The sequence below is a fragment of the Sparus aurata genome, chromosome 23 (assembly GCF_900880675.1).
Source record: "Sparus aurata chromosome 23, fSpaAur1.1, whole genome shotgun sequence".
NCBI lineage: Eukaryota > Metazoa > Chordata > Actinopteri > Spariformes > Sparidae > Sparus > Sparus aurata.
In genome coordinates this window covers 10,627,332-10,639,233 of record NC_044209.1, presented here as the reverse complement: position 1 = coordinate 10,639,233, position 11,902 = coordinate 10,627,332, and the positions used below count along the sequence as shown (strand labels likewise).

Below are 11,902 nucleotides of genomic sequence, written 5' to 3'. Positions count from 1 at the left end.
AGGCTATGGTGTCATACTAATGAGGTAAAATCAACCAAACAACTCCATGTATTATTATCAAGAAATATTTTTGTGTATTCAGTGTTCTTGTTTGCACTTTTTCTACTTTTGATAGAAAAAAAATTGGGGGGGGGGAACACGGTGTAACTTTGTTTGTATGGAATTCAGTTGAATATGGCGCCAGATAAATACATATATTCATATATGCTGAACATATTGTGACATATTGGCTACAGTGCTCGCTGAAAATATGCTAAATCTGTGTCCATCCATCCAAGTTTCAACTTGTGCGCACACCGGAACCTTCGAAGGGGGACGACTTTCACAGCAGGACACAAAGATGGCAGACGTACCAGATAACGCACCAGAACGTGAGTTTTTAAAGATGTATTATTTAGGTGACTTTAACCTGTAATACATATATTGATTAGCGATTTGGTGTTTTGTAATGTTATCTTTGCTCTGATGTGTTTTAAACAAACGTTATTATTAGCAGCAGTGGAACTAACTGCGATATTCCTGTTTGTTTTGTTTTCAGCGTTTTTTATTTTCTATCCAGGCAGGTTATCAGTTAGCTAAAATATGAAATACACTCCTGTGCTGTTAATGTCGGAGCTTTCAATCCAAATCATAAGTTTGTTCAACTGTGAAGTTGTGTGACGCAGTTATTAAAGTGTTTTCTTAGAGCCATTAGATAAACGTCATATTAATGCGGATTAATGCCAATGCAGAAAATGGCCAATTTTGCCTAAATAAATACACAGAAAGATGAAAAATAAACAGTTCTGAATATATTGTCATTTGTGAGAAGCTGCCACATTAAGGTGAATCCATGAAATGTTGCTGAGTCATTGTGACTCAGTTAAGATTCAGTGTGGGAATGACAGCAGTGGCTATCAGTTACTTCTTGATATTAGGGGTCGACTTATATCTGGCTTTTTCAGGCCCGATACCGATTATTAGAAATCAAGGAGACTGAAAACCCATATTTGGGTCTTTGCCGTAAAAATGAAAATCTGTGTGTCAAATAGCCAACAAACAGTGAAGGAAAAAACAGTGCAGTGTACTCAGGTACTGATCTTAAGTTCAATTTGCTACTACTTTACTTCAGATTATTCAGATCTTAAATGTGACGTGTCACCGATCAGATGTTGTTGTAGGCGGGACATAACATAGCGCATTTTTAAGTATGTTTATTTTATCTGCAAAATTCACCAATTCTAATTCATTGAAAGTGCTGAATATCGTCCCGATAACCAGTCCAGATACAGATTACAGATATGTAATTTTGAGACAAATTTGAACCCAAACCCTTCAAAAATGAGCCATCGGTGAAGTTTCGAATAAACATACGAGGAATCAAAATCACAATGGTGAAATTCAGAAATTCTCAAAAAGTATTTGGAGTACAGCTGTATGAAGTTGCCAGACCCTTAATCTTTTTTGTTTTGTATTTGTATTTGTTGTTTTTTAATAAATCCATTGGATTTTAGTTGTAAATTGTCACAAAAAAAAAATATTTAAATCAGCATTTCCTGGAGCCAAAGATGATGTCCTCAAAAGTCTTGTTTAGTCCAGAACCCGACGACATTCAGTTTACTGTCATACAGGAGTAAAGAAACCAAACATTTAAACACATTCACGCAAACTAATTAATTCACCATCAACATTGTTGGTGTTTAGTTGAATAGTTGACAGCTAATGTATTAATTGTAGCTGCTCTAATTTAATACACATTTCCCCAAAATTCAGCTTAACACATTAGCCCTTTTTACACCGCGTCTCCGCATTTTTTCCGGACCGGTCGTTCGCCAATTCTCCACCGATGGTGATTCACACAGAGCGAAGCATCTCCGCCTAACCGCCTGTAATTCACACAGAAAGCCGGCGCTGCGGCTCCTAAAGAAGTGTGGCAGTACATGTCATGTTGATGATGTCGGTGTTTCCCAGGTGTTCCCCCTGTCCGGACAGTTTATAATCATGTGGATGTTGTTATAATGTGTAGTGATTGAGATACTGACCCACCAAACATCCTGGAAAGTGACGAAGTTACATTTTTCGCGCTGAAAATTACATAATTACATAATCGCCATCAGTGAACTGGACGCTGTCTGACTCTCACTTGCGGGGACGGAGGCTGAGGATAGTTCACTGAAGTCTAGGTCAAGAGGGCTGATGGTCGCTGTGATTTATTTTCATCACAAACACTCGGTGAGTTAAAGTTTTTGCTGGTGACAGGCGCTGTTTTTTGGGCAGAAATGTGAGGAAGAGTCGGGAGGACAGGCGGAGGACAGACGCTTCTCCACGTACTGCTGTGGTATTTGTTTTCCTCATATAAGTTTATCAAAGACAGTTACAGTCACTATGTTACTGTTGTTTGGTCCTGTAACGTTGCTTTGTGGTACATTGCTCTGTATTTAGTTGAGTGAAGGACCTGTGCAGTTGACTAGTCAGATCGACACGCCCTCGCTCCGCACCTCCGGATTATCCGTTCACACTGGGACGGCTCACCAATAATGCGGCCCTGATACTACCTCCAGAGGCGGATCAGCGCCGGAGCTAAATTTCCCACCCCGCTGCATCTGAAACTTTCACACAGTGGAGGGTGCGGAGAATTGGCGCAGGATCCCCGCATGCAAACGGCAGTGTGAATGGGGCTAGTGGGTATGTTAGGAAAGTCCCAAGTTTGTCTGCACAGCAGGCGTTTGAATTGGCGTCCCCACCAGAGTTTAAACCACCAGAACCACAACATGTAATCCATTTCTGATCAGTTTAAGATTATCTGACAAACTAGACACACTTACAGCTGATCTCTGTTGAATCCTTTCAGACTGCCCGGGTACAACAAGTGAGCAAGCAGGGAAGTCATCGTCATGTGCGGGCTGCCCCAACCAGAAGATATGTGCTTCTGGAGCCACCAAGGCCCCTGACCCTGGTAAGACTGTCAACAATTATATATAATTATATACTCTATACAGTAAGGCCAGTAGAAATAGTAGTTTAAAACCAATATTTCAGTGGATGCTTGCTTTGTCTCATTTGAGTGTCTTGTTCTGCTGCATCCTTCGTCTCCTCCACCTGTCTCATCTGCAGCCATAGCGGAGATCGGAGAGAAGCTGTCGACGGTCAAACACAAAATCCTCGTGCTGTCTGGGAAAGGAGGAGTAGGGAAGAGTACCTTCAGCGCTCACCTGGCCCACACCCTCGCAAGTGACAGCACGAAGGAGGTAATATAAAACTGAATTAAAACAATCAAGGCCATACTGACGTTTAACCCAATCCCAGTTATTGTGACCCGTAGAGATCAAATAAACACCACTAGAGGTTGCTGCAGACTTGGCTCAACAGAGTTTTATGGTCATACATTTCAGACAACTAAAGCTGTGATCATACACCCAGTTTAGCATTTAGCAACTTCCTCTTTATGTGACCGCACATATCAATAACTCTTAGCATCTCACAGTGTCTCTGCCTTTGCTAAAACCCCGTCCGGCTGCATACGTGAAGAGGTGTAGTACAACAAATGTGGATACGGCTCTGTTAGCCATACTCCCCCTCCTCTTCCTCCTTCTCCTCCCTCTGGTGTCCAATTTTATCCCTCCAGCCTTTAGGTTTCTTTGTTCAAGCTACAAAAAGTCTCATATTCTAGCACACAGAGCCTGGAAATTCTCAGTGTGGCTCTTGAGAAATGCAGGATTACAAAACTGAGTCTAAGATAAGAACAGTTCTGCTTCCTCTGTGTGTTTATAGGTCGCCCTGCTGGATGTAGATATCTGTGGTCCGTCCATTCCGAGGATCATGGGCTTAGAGGGTGAACAGGTGAGTTGAGGGCAGAATTGTTAACAGTGATACAGCTTGTGAGATTTTTCCCAAATAAATTACACCTACTTTGGTCTTTTCCACGACATATAACATTCATTCTCTTCATGCAGATGTTGTTGCTATGGCTGCATCAAGAATAAAGCTTATTAGTGTATATATATGTATATAAATAAAATGTTTATATTGTTGTGTGTGTAGCTTGAAGGGGCTTACAACTTTCATTGTGCTGTAAAATGATTCCTCAATCTGTCCTCTTCTGCGCAGGTTCACCAGAGTGGCTCAGGCTGGTCTCCTGTGGTGAGTCGATTAAAATTTTCAAGCTTAATGTCTTACTCCTTTAAGATATTGCACATATCATCAATTCGCATGTGTCTGTCTGTGTCTGTTGTAGTATGTGGATGACAATCTGGCGGTGATGTCGATCGGCTTCCTGCTCAGCAGCCCCGATGATGCTGTGATCTGGAGAGGCCCCAAGAAGAATGGTATTTGATTTTGTGTGTGCTTCGAAATGTGTTTCACTTTTTCTAAATGTGTTCCCTCTATATAATCTACGTCTTTTTCTTCTGCCAGGGATGATCAAGCAGTTTTTGAGGGATGTAGATTGGGGGGACCTGGATTACCTCATTGTGGACACACCCCCCGGCACCTCTGATGAACACCTGTCAATTGTCCAGTACCTTAGCTCCACCCACGTCGATGGGGCCGTTATCATCACCACACCACAGGTAGCACGCACACACGCTCACACGCGCTCAGGCATAAATCCTGTGACAGTTACTGCAGTAAGTAACATTAAAGGCATTTACAGCAACTGTAGAGGGGGATTCCGTCTGCGCCCACTTTCTCTCCATCCAATTTGACTGCTTGCGCCTCACTTTGTGATTAACTACATTTCCCAGAATAACTTTTTGCCTACCACCTGGAGATGTTCAGTCGTTCAGTGGTGGTTTTTTTGTAACTCCAAACAGTAATAATGATAGTGAGAGTGACACTAAAAGCCACAACGATATTAACGGACCAAAAAATGAGACGTGATAGCGGGCTAAAAGCAGGAATCATTACCTTTACTCATAACGCAACATCGCTACAACTGCCGTACAAGATCTTAGCGCTGCTCTCCACGTGGATAATCTGCCTCTTTGTGACACAACATTTGCAGCACACTGACATTGCTGTTTTTATTAGATTTGATAAGTATTGTTGTTAAGTCCCTAAAAAAATAACTTCTGCCTTGAGTCAAGAGACCTCAGTGGTACATTGTAGGTCAAAGTGTTGGTGAGATGTCATTTTATCTTTCCTGGAAACCCCCCCCGGTCTGGTGACTGTCACCAGACGTCTCTACACCTACACGTTTGACACGCCGCTAAATTCAGTAAGTCACACACCCGTTGGGGGTTAATGCAAAGTAATTCTGTGAAGTGTGGCCACATGGGGTAGATTGAGAGACGCATTAGAATTCCAGGGGTCCACAACAAACTTTACTTTGTGACAATCTCACATGTGACACCTAACAAAAAACATACAATATAAGAACCTATATCATAAGACATTACATTACAAAATAAACAGGACAAGGCTAAAACGTTTACACAGACAAGACAGCTCCTGGTATCACAACGGTTAAGATAAATGTAGTACAATGATTTAATTCAGAAAGTTAAATACAACCTGATTATCTGACTATGATGACAATGATGATTATGATCCGTGATTATAATATTATAACATTTGGAAACATTTGGAAATGATGAATGTGCTGCAAATACAGTTTACATGACATGAGTATCCTGTTTTGAAACATTGAAGAAACATTAAATTGTTGATAGTTATTTATTTATACAGTGTAGAGTGACAGGGACAACATCGCTGTAAGTGTCCTAGTTCCCAGTTCCCTGGGCAGGTGTAACGACAGCTACGATAGACACATATATACATTTAAATGGAACAACAATATTGGACATTGTAGCAAAGCACATATGAAAAAAAAAGCCCAAAAACTTAAAAGCGAGGAAACAAGAGATAAAACAGAGCACGGTTCACAGTATTTGTGTAAGTTAATGTTTTGTTTTTGTAAAACAGTCACACATTCACTGGAGAAGGATTGGCAGTAAAGCCATAACCAAGCTGCTGTTGTCCCTCGCACTTTTCTTTTTACAGCGTTACTCAAGAAGTAACCTGCTTGCACAATACAACCACAATATGGCAAGCAACAGAGGATGCTTTCTTATCGCAAACCTATAAAAAGCCACAATGGCTACAGTGTGCCTAAACAAGCCTTCATAGCCCCATATAAAGTTATCATCCAACATGTTTACTAGTCGTTTGATTACACGTTACACAATAAAAGCAGTCAAATAGGAGCAGCACTTTACATAAAATACAGAACACTGTATTAAGACAACCCTGTGCGCTTGCAAGTCCACTTCCACACAGGTGTACATTCTGTGAAATCTACAGGCGGTATAAACTGTGTGTTCTGACACACAGAAACAGCACAGTGTCCTCACCTGGTTTGATGAGGGCTTCTGCATTGTTCGGATGACAGGACACACCTTCAGTATGAGGTGCGGTGTGTTAACTAAAGAGGCACCAAGGAGTCTGATGGCATAGCAACCCACAGACACACATATTTACACATTGACAAGATATTACACATACTTGCATAGTGTAAATGTAAAAGGGTTTGTCACACTGAACTTGTGCTCTTGTTTACGTTGCCGTTATGCGCAAGCAAATTGGTTGTCACCGTATTTATTGAAAGACTTAATCAAAGTAAACACTTCCTGATACTTAAATTAGACCGGGGCCGGTGAGGTCAGACAGCAGAACAAGCACTTCCTCATTCCTTCAGCTCTCACTTAACCAAAACTAACCACACATGAGCCGGGAATTACCCTGGCAAACAAGCCAGTGCGTGAGATATCAAGAGACGGGTTTCCAAACTTGCGATAACGAAAGTATGAGAAGAGTGAGAAGAATCTTTTCTTTTTTTTTTTAAACAACACATTTCCAGGCGAAAGCATGTCAGCTTATTGTTTTTTTTCTCTAGGGAACCGTGATAGCCGTTGCGAGGGAAGAGAAAACAATTTGAGCTAATCCTTTCTCTTTCGCTTTTTCCACCGGGGTCTTGGTTTCCTCCCTTTCTCTCTTTCTTTGCCCTTTTTCTTTTCTGTCTGCCTATTTCTGTTTCTTTCTCTCTCTCTAGGAGGTATCGCTGCAAGACGTGCGGAAGGAGATCCGGTTCTGTCAAAAGGTCAAGCTGCCGATCATCGGTGTGGTGGAGAACATGAGCGGCTTTGTTTGTCCATCGTGCAAGGTCACTGACTGATGCACACACACAGACACACACGTCACACAGTTGTGGTCAATCAGGATTAAGTCGATATTTTATCATCACAGTTCGCTGTGTCTGATTATCTCTTTAAAAAAATGTATGACACAACCATGTAGAAAAGAGAGCTCAGGTGTATCTGTCAGAAATTGGACAGCTATCTGTCACACACATGTCGGAACAGACGGCCAAACAAAGCACACACAGTAAAAGAGGAACAGAGGTTGCAAATTAAACAATAACGGGGTTGACAGACGTGGTGGAACCGGTGTAGTCTGGTAGACAGAAAGTAGTTCCTACATGAAACTGCTCACAACAAGGTCAGACCAACAAGGATTATGTTTTCTGGAAAGAGATATCGATGTTGAGCTTTCAAATGTACTATTTGGCTTTTTTTTTTTTTTTTTCTTTTTAAGATTTTTTTTCTGGCATAGACACCTTTTATTAAGCAGTAGACAGGTAGGAAATATGGGAGAGAGAGGGGGATGTGACATGCAGCAAAGGACCTCCAACCAGAATCGAACCGGGGTCGGCTGCGTATGTGGCATGAGCTCTAACCACTCGACCACCTGCGCGCCCTATTTGGCTTTTTGAGCACCACAAGCCAAGTGCCGTTTAGATCTGTGAAATTGGAAATAAGGCCGACATCTACATGGCTGACATCTGCAAAACTTGACAGCTCGCACCAAATCAATGTAGATGGATCAATAGCACTACAGGTGGGAGGGGAAAGATATGAATGTTGATTTTTGGGCTGAACTGTCCCTTTTAGGCTGTACGGCCTATCAGGATGTCTGAATGTGTCTCCTCTGATTCAGGTTAGTGTCACCCATCAGCCACAAAGGAAGCATGCAGTGTGCAGCTTTTCTCAACCTCATGCACGTGTCAACAAACATGCTATAGCAAACAAAACTCTGTGTGTTTTCTTCAGACTTCTTATGTTTTCCCTCTCACTGCATTTGTGCTCTAACATGGTATAGTTAATGGAAGGCCTCTGGATCAGCCATCATCATCCCATTGAAAATGTAATACATTAGATGCTGTTGAATTGGCTCATTTTAATGATACCTATTTAAGGCAGGAAAGGACTGATTTTCCAATACGGGCACCTTTGCTGTGTTTTCCTGAGCTGATACTGATCACACCAATCTGCAGCACATTTTCTGTAGGAAGTCTGTCTGATCCGTCCCACAGGAAGAAACACGTGTCATAGTTCAGTTCAGCACACTATGGGGCTGGGCAATATATTGACATTGTATCAATATCTTGATATTAGACTACATGTTTTAGATTCTGAACATTGTGTTCTCTTAATATAGCGTTAGTGTTGTCTTTTCCTGCTTTTGAAGGCTATATTTCAGTGAAGTGATGTGATTTTGTGAACTTACCAGGCTGTTGTTCTTGTTCTAATTTTCTCACTTAGTCATTAAATCCACATTAATAATGAGTATTCATCAAAAACCTTACCGTGTTAATATTTTGTCAATATAGCAATAGTTATCCGTACGCTAGTTTCAATATGAATATTGAGACATTTGGGCTGTGTCCAAAATCACTCACTACTCACTATATAGTGCACTATATAGTGACTACGCCATTTTGTAGTGCTATATAGTGCACTCAAAGTATCCCACAATGCATCGCGAAAAGTAGTGTACAACCAATGGTCACTAACCAAGCAATATTTACCGTCATGCATTGGGCTGCGGACGGAGGCATGGAGGTTTCAATTCACATTTCAACTGCGCGACAGTAGTGACATCATTAACGGCGCCGGAGTAGTGTCCGAAAGTCCGTTTTTCTTTCTGCCATTGAGCTCACTATATAGTGCACTATGTTGGACTCACTGTGTAGTGACTAGGGAGTAGGGAATGAGTGGGTGATTTCGGACACAGCCTTGGTAAAAAAAAATATTGTGATAAATGATTGTCACCCAGTCTTGCATTTATGAAAGGCTTTTGAAGAGATTTCAAATATTGAGATACATTATGTAAGTCAAAATAGCTTAAAACTACTATGATAATATTTTAAAGGTGCAATATGTTATAAATAGCCACCTGTCAAATGTATACACCAAGCAAATAAGGGGGTAGCCTATCACCAGTGTAAACTGCTAACTGCTTCAAACTGTAGCTGCTGTCAGCTGGTTAGCTCAGGTGTAATCCAGTTAGCGGTCCTATTAGCTGACTCTGTCTGAGCTTCTGAGCCTCTTGACTTGTGTGGTGGTATTAGTGGTATTACGAGACAAGATGGGCAAGGGCTACCTGGTTAGCAAGCTAACTTCAGAAGATATCTCTGCAGCACAACACATAGATGTCTTTAGCTCAACGCCAACACTGTTGTTTTCATCACATTCTGCTGGTAATGTCAGTACATTTTTAGTAAGTTCTTACATATTGCACCTTTTTAAAGCCACATCTCCCAGCCCTAGCACAGTAGCTCAAACCTATGTAATTTATGGTCCATAGAATCTATGAAAATGCAAACATAACTTCGATTTGTCTTCGTCCTCTCTCCTTTAGAACACGTCACAGATCTTCCCCCCCACCAGCGGAGGTGCTGAGAGAATGTGCGCAGATCTAGACCTACCCCTGTTAGGAAAAGTACCTCTAGACCCGAGGATAGCGCGGAGCTGTGACGAGGGCAAGTCTTTCATCAACGAAGTACCTGACTCCCCTGCTGCCAAAGTCTACCAGAGCATCGTGCAGAGTGAGTGATTCCGAGAGTACATACTCAAGCATCTTCAGTTCGTGTTTTGCCACTTTTCACATCATAACGTGGATTGTGTTATATTCCTTGGTAGGGAAGTCTTATGCGTACGCAGACATGTTGTGGCTTCCACCGAAGTCCCTTATTATTTTTGATGACTGGATGGTTTACATGATGTCCCAATTCCTGATTAAATGTAATGAAAGAAGAAGTGAATGCCTTGCAAATGGGAACCAGTCGGCTAAAGCGGAAGAGGGAGTGATTGAGATTCAATAACTGTACTTGCATCATGAGATAAAAGTTAGAGGAATCTGATGCGGTTTGTGTAACAGATGATTCACTCAGGGCGTTTGCAGAAAAACACACGCACACACACACACAAACAAAAAGATCTAATATAATAGCTTGCTTGTCTCTTTGGAATTCTTCATCAAGTCCATCAAACGGACGTTATAGTCATGGTCTCGTTCCTCTCCCGTCTCCTCGAACAGGTATTCAGGACTACTGTTCCAACCGTGTGACAGAGGAGCAGAGCACCAGCTGAACCCACACTGAGGGCGGCCATACTGGACCAGAACGCCAAGACCAGCCACCTGATGAGAGCGTGGTAGAAATGATTCACTACTGAATAAGAAACGCACAAAGGAGAGCAAATAAGAGCAATAATGCAACACTCACCAAAGTCTCAGAGAACGACCTCAACATCACATCGCATCAGTGATCAGAGACGTGTTCCACTGTGTGATAAAGTCACTATGTAGAAGTAATTACAGCTTCACAACAATGAGTTCATTTATCTAAATAAGCACTTGGAACTTAACTTTGACAACAGTGGCTGCATTTCCAAATATTTAACTTCAAACGGCCACTCTGGAGATACTCTGTATTTTACACCTTTCTCCTTAAGCTAAAATAAATACTTATATAATCAAGAGGGATATTTACTATATAATTCATAATAGGCAATTATAAATGTTTTGGTTTTTTATGTAATTGTCCAAAAATCCTTTGTAAAAGACCAAAATAAACAATGTGTTATTATGTTGTCTCTCAGTATTGCAGCATTTTACAGCCTCTAAGTGGCTTTAAGCAACAAGCCCATTGATTCATGCTGAATAAGTAAATCTACAACAACTGGACATTGTCGTTTTTTGGTCTGTGAGACTGTTGTGGATTCTGTGATGCATCCTAAAATCTAAAATGTACACTGGCTGTTCCTGTAGTTGATAAAAAGAGGTAGGAACTGTCCCTGATGTGCTGCAGTAGGCGAATTTGGGGAAGTCAAATCACTGATCGTGTAGTATGTCAAGCCGTAGTGTCAAACATTTAACCATTTCATTAACCATTACCCAAGCTGTGTTTGTGGATCCTCTGGCCCAGGTACACTGAATCAAGTGTCAAGTTGTTTTTTCATCGTCACACACACATTGTAGGGACAATGGCAGTCTCCATGTCGCTTAGGTACAGAGTTACAAACAGAAAGAGCTGGAACAGGATAGTGGATTAGAATGTAAGAAAGTGCTAAATTTAAGATTTAAATTCATAAAGAAAATTATGAACACACATTATAAATGATATTTAAGCAATAGCTCCTGAGTATCAGTAGTGAGCAGGGAGAGGAAGTCACACGATGGTGCCATCAGTGGGATTTAAATGATCAAAAGAAAAAGTACAGCGGCATCATCGCAAGATGAACTTTGATTCTGTTTTCTCTAAGATTGTAATCATTCCACATTTGAAATGAGGGGACTGTATCTGTAAATGTTAACCCTTCAGGCCAGGTGCATGGTTTGCTTTGTTTTGCCATGTCCTGTGAAAGTAAAACTGAATCCACAGTAGCAGAAGTTGAAATGTACCAACGTTTTTAATTTCCTTCACCAACCAAATGTAGTTACAAATTGATCCAGCATAACCTGGAGGGTTATTTGATTATTTGATTATTATTTTGTTATAAACAGTTGTTTTGAACACATGTTGTTTTGTGTAATGTTCTTGCTTTAACTGATTGACAGTGAAATAAATGACCAAACATGAAATCTC

General features: G+C 41.1%; 1 protein-coding gene across 2 annotated transcripts; it reads left to right on the top strand.

Annotated features, from left to right (window-relative positions):
- The first annotated feature begins 273 nt into the window (after positions 1–273).
- Positions 274–11,902, top strand: nubp1 (nucleotide binding protein 1 (MinD homolog, E. coli)). 2 transcript variants are annotated; one of them, XR_003982743.1, is made up of 11 exons: positions 274–371; positions 2,831–2,935; positions 3,094–3,227; positions 3,751–3,819; positions 4,087–4,119; positions 4,214–4,304; positions 4,393–4,547; positions 7,028–7,138; positions 9,676–9,862; positions 10,354–10,558; positions 10,620–11,902. XR_003982743.1 is itself a non-coding variant. In XM_030408189.1 (10 exons), the coding sequence occupies exons 1-10, from the start codon at positions 341–343 to the stop codon at positions 10,404–10,406; spliced, it is 969 nt and encodes a 322-aa protein (XP_030264049.1). In that variant the 5' UTR covers positions 274–340; the 3' UTR covers positions 10,407–11,902. The 2 variants fall into 2 exon arrangements, 1 of the variants encoding a protein (XP_030264049.1); XM_030408189.1 differs by having other exon boundaries at positions 10,354–11,902.

Bases quoted from the DNA above. Each gene is read 5' to 3' on its own strand.
- nubp1 (XM_030408189.1), top strand. From the start codon at position 341: ATGGCAGACGTACCAGATAACGCACCAGAAC. The intron at 3,820-4,086 runs GTGAGTTGAGGG...TCTTCTGCGCAG, and splicing joins TGGGCTTAGAGGGTGAACAG to GTTCACCAGAGTGGCTCAGG. The intron at 7,139-9,675 runs GTCACTGACTGA...TCTCTCCTTTAG, and splicing joins TTGTTTGTCCATCGTGCAAG to AACACGTCACAGATCTTCCC.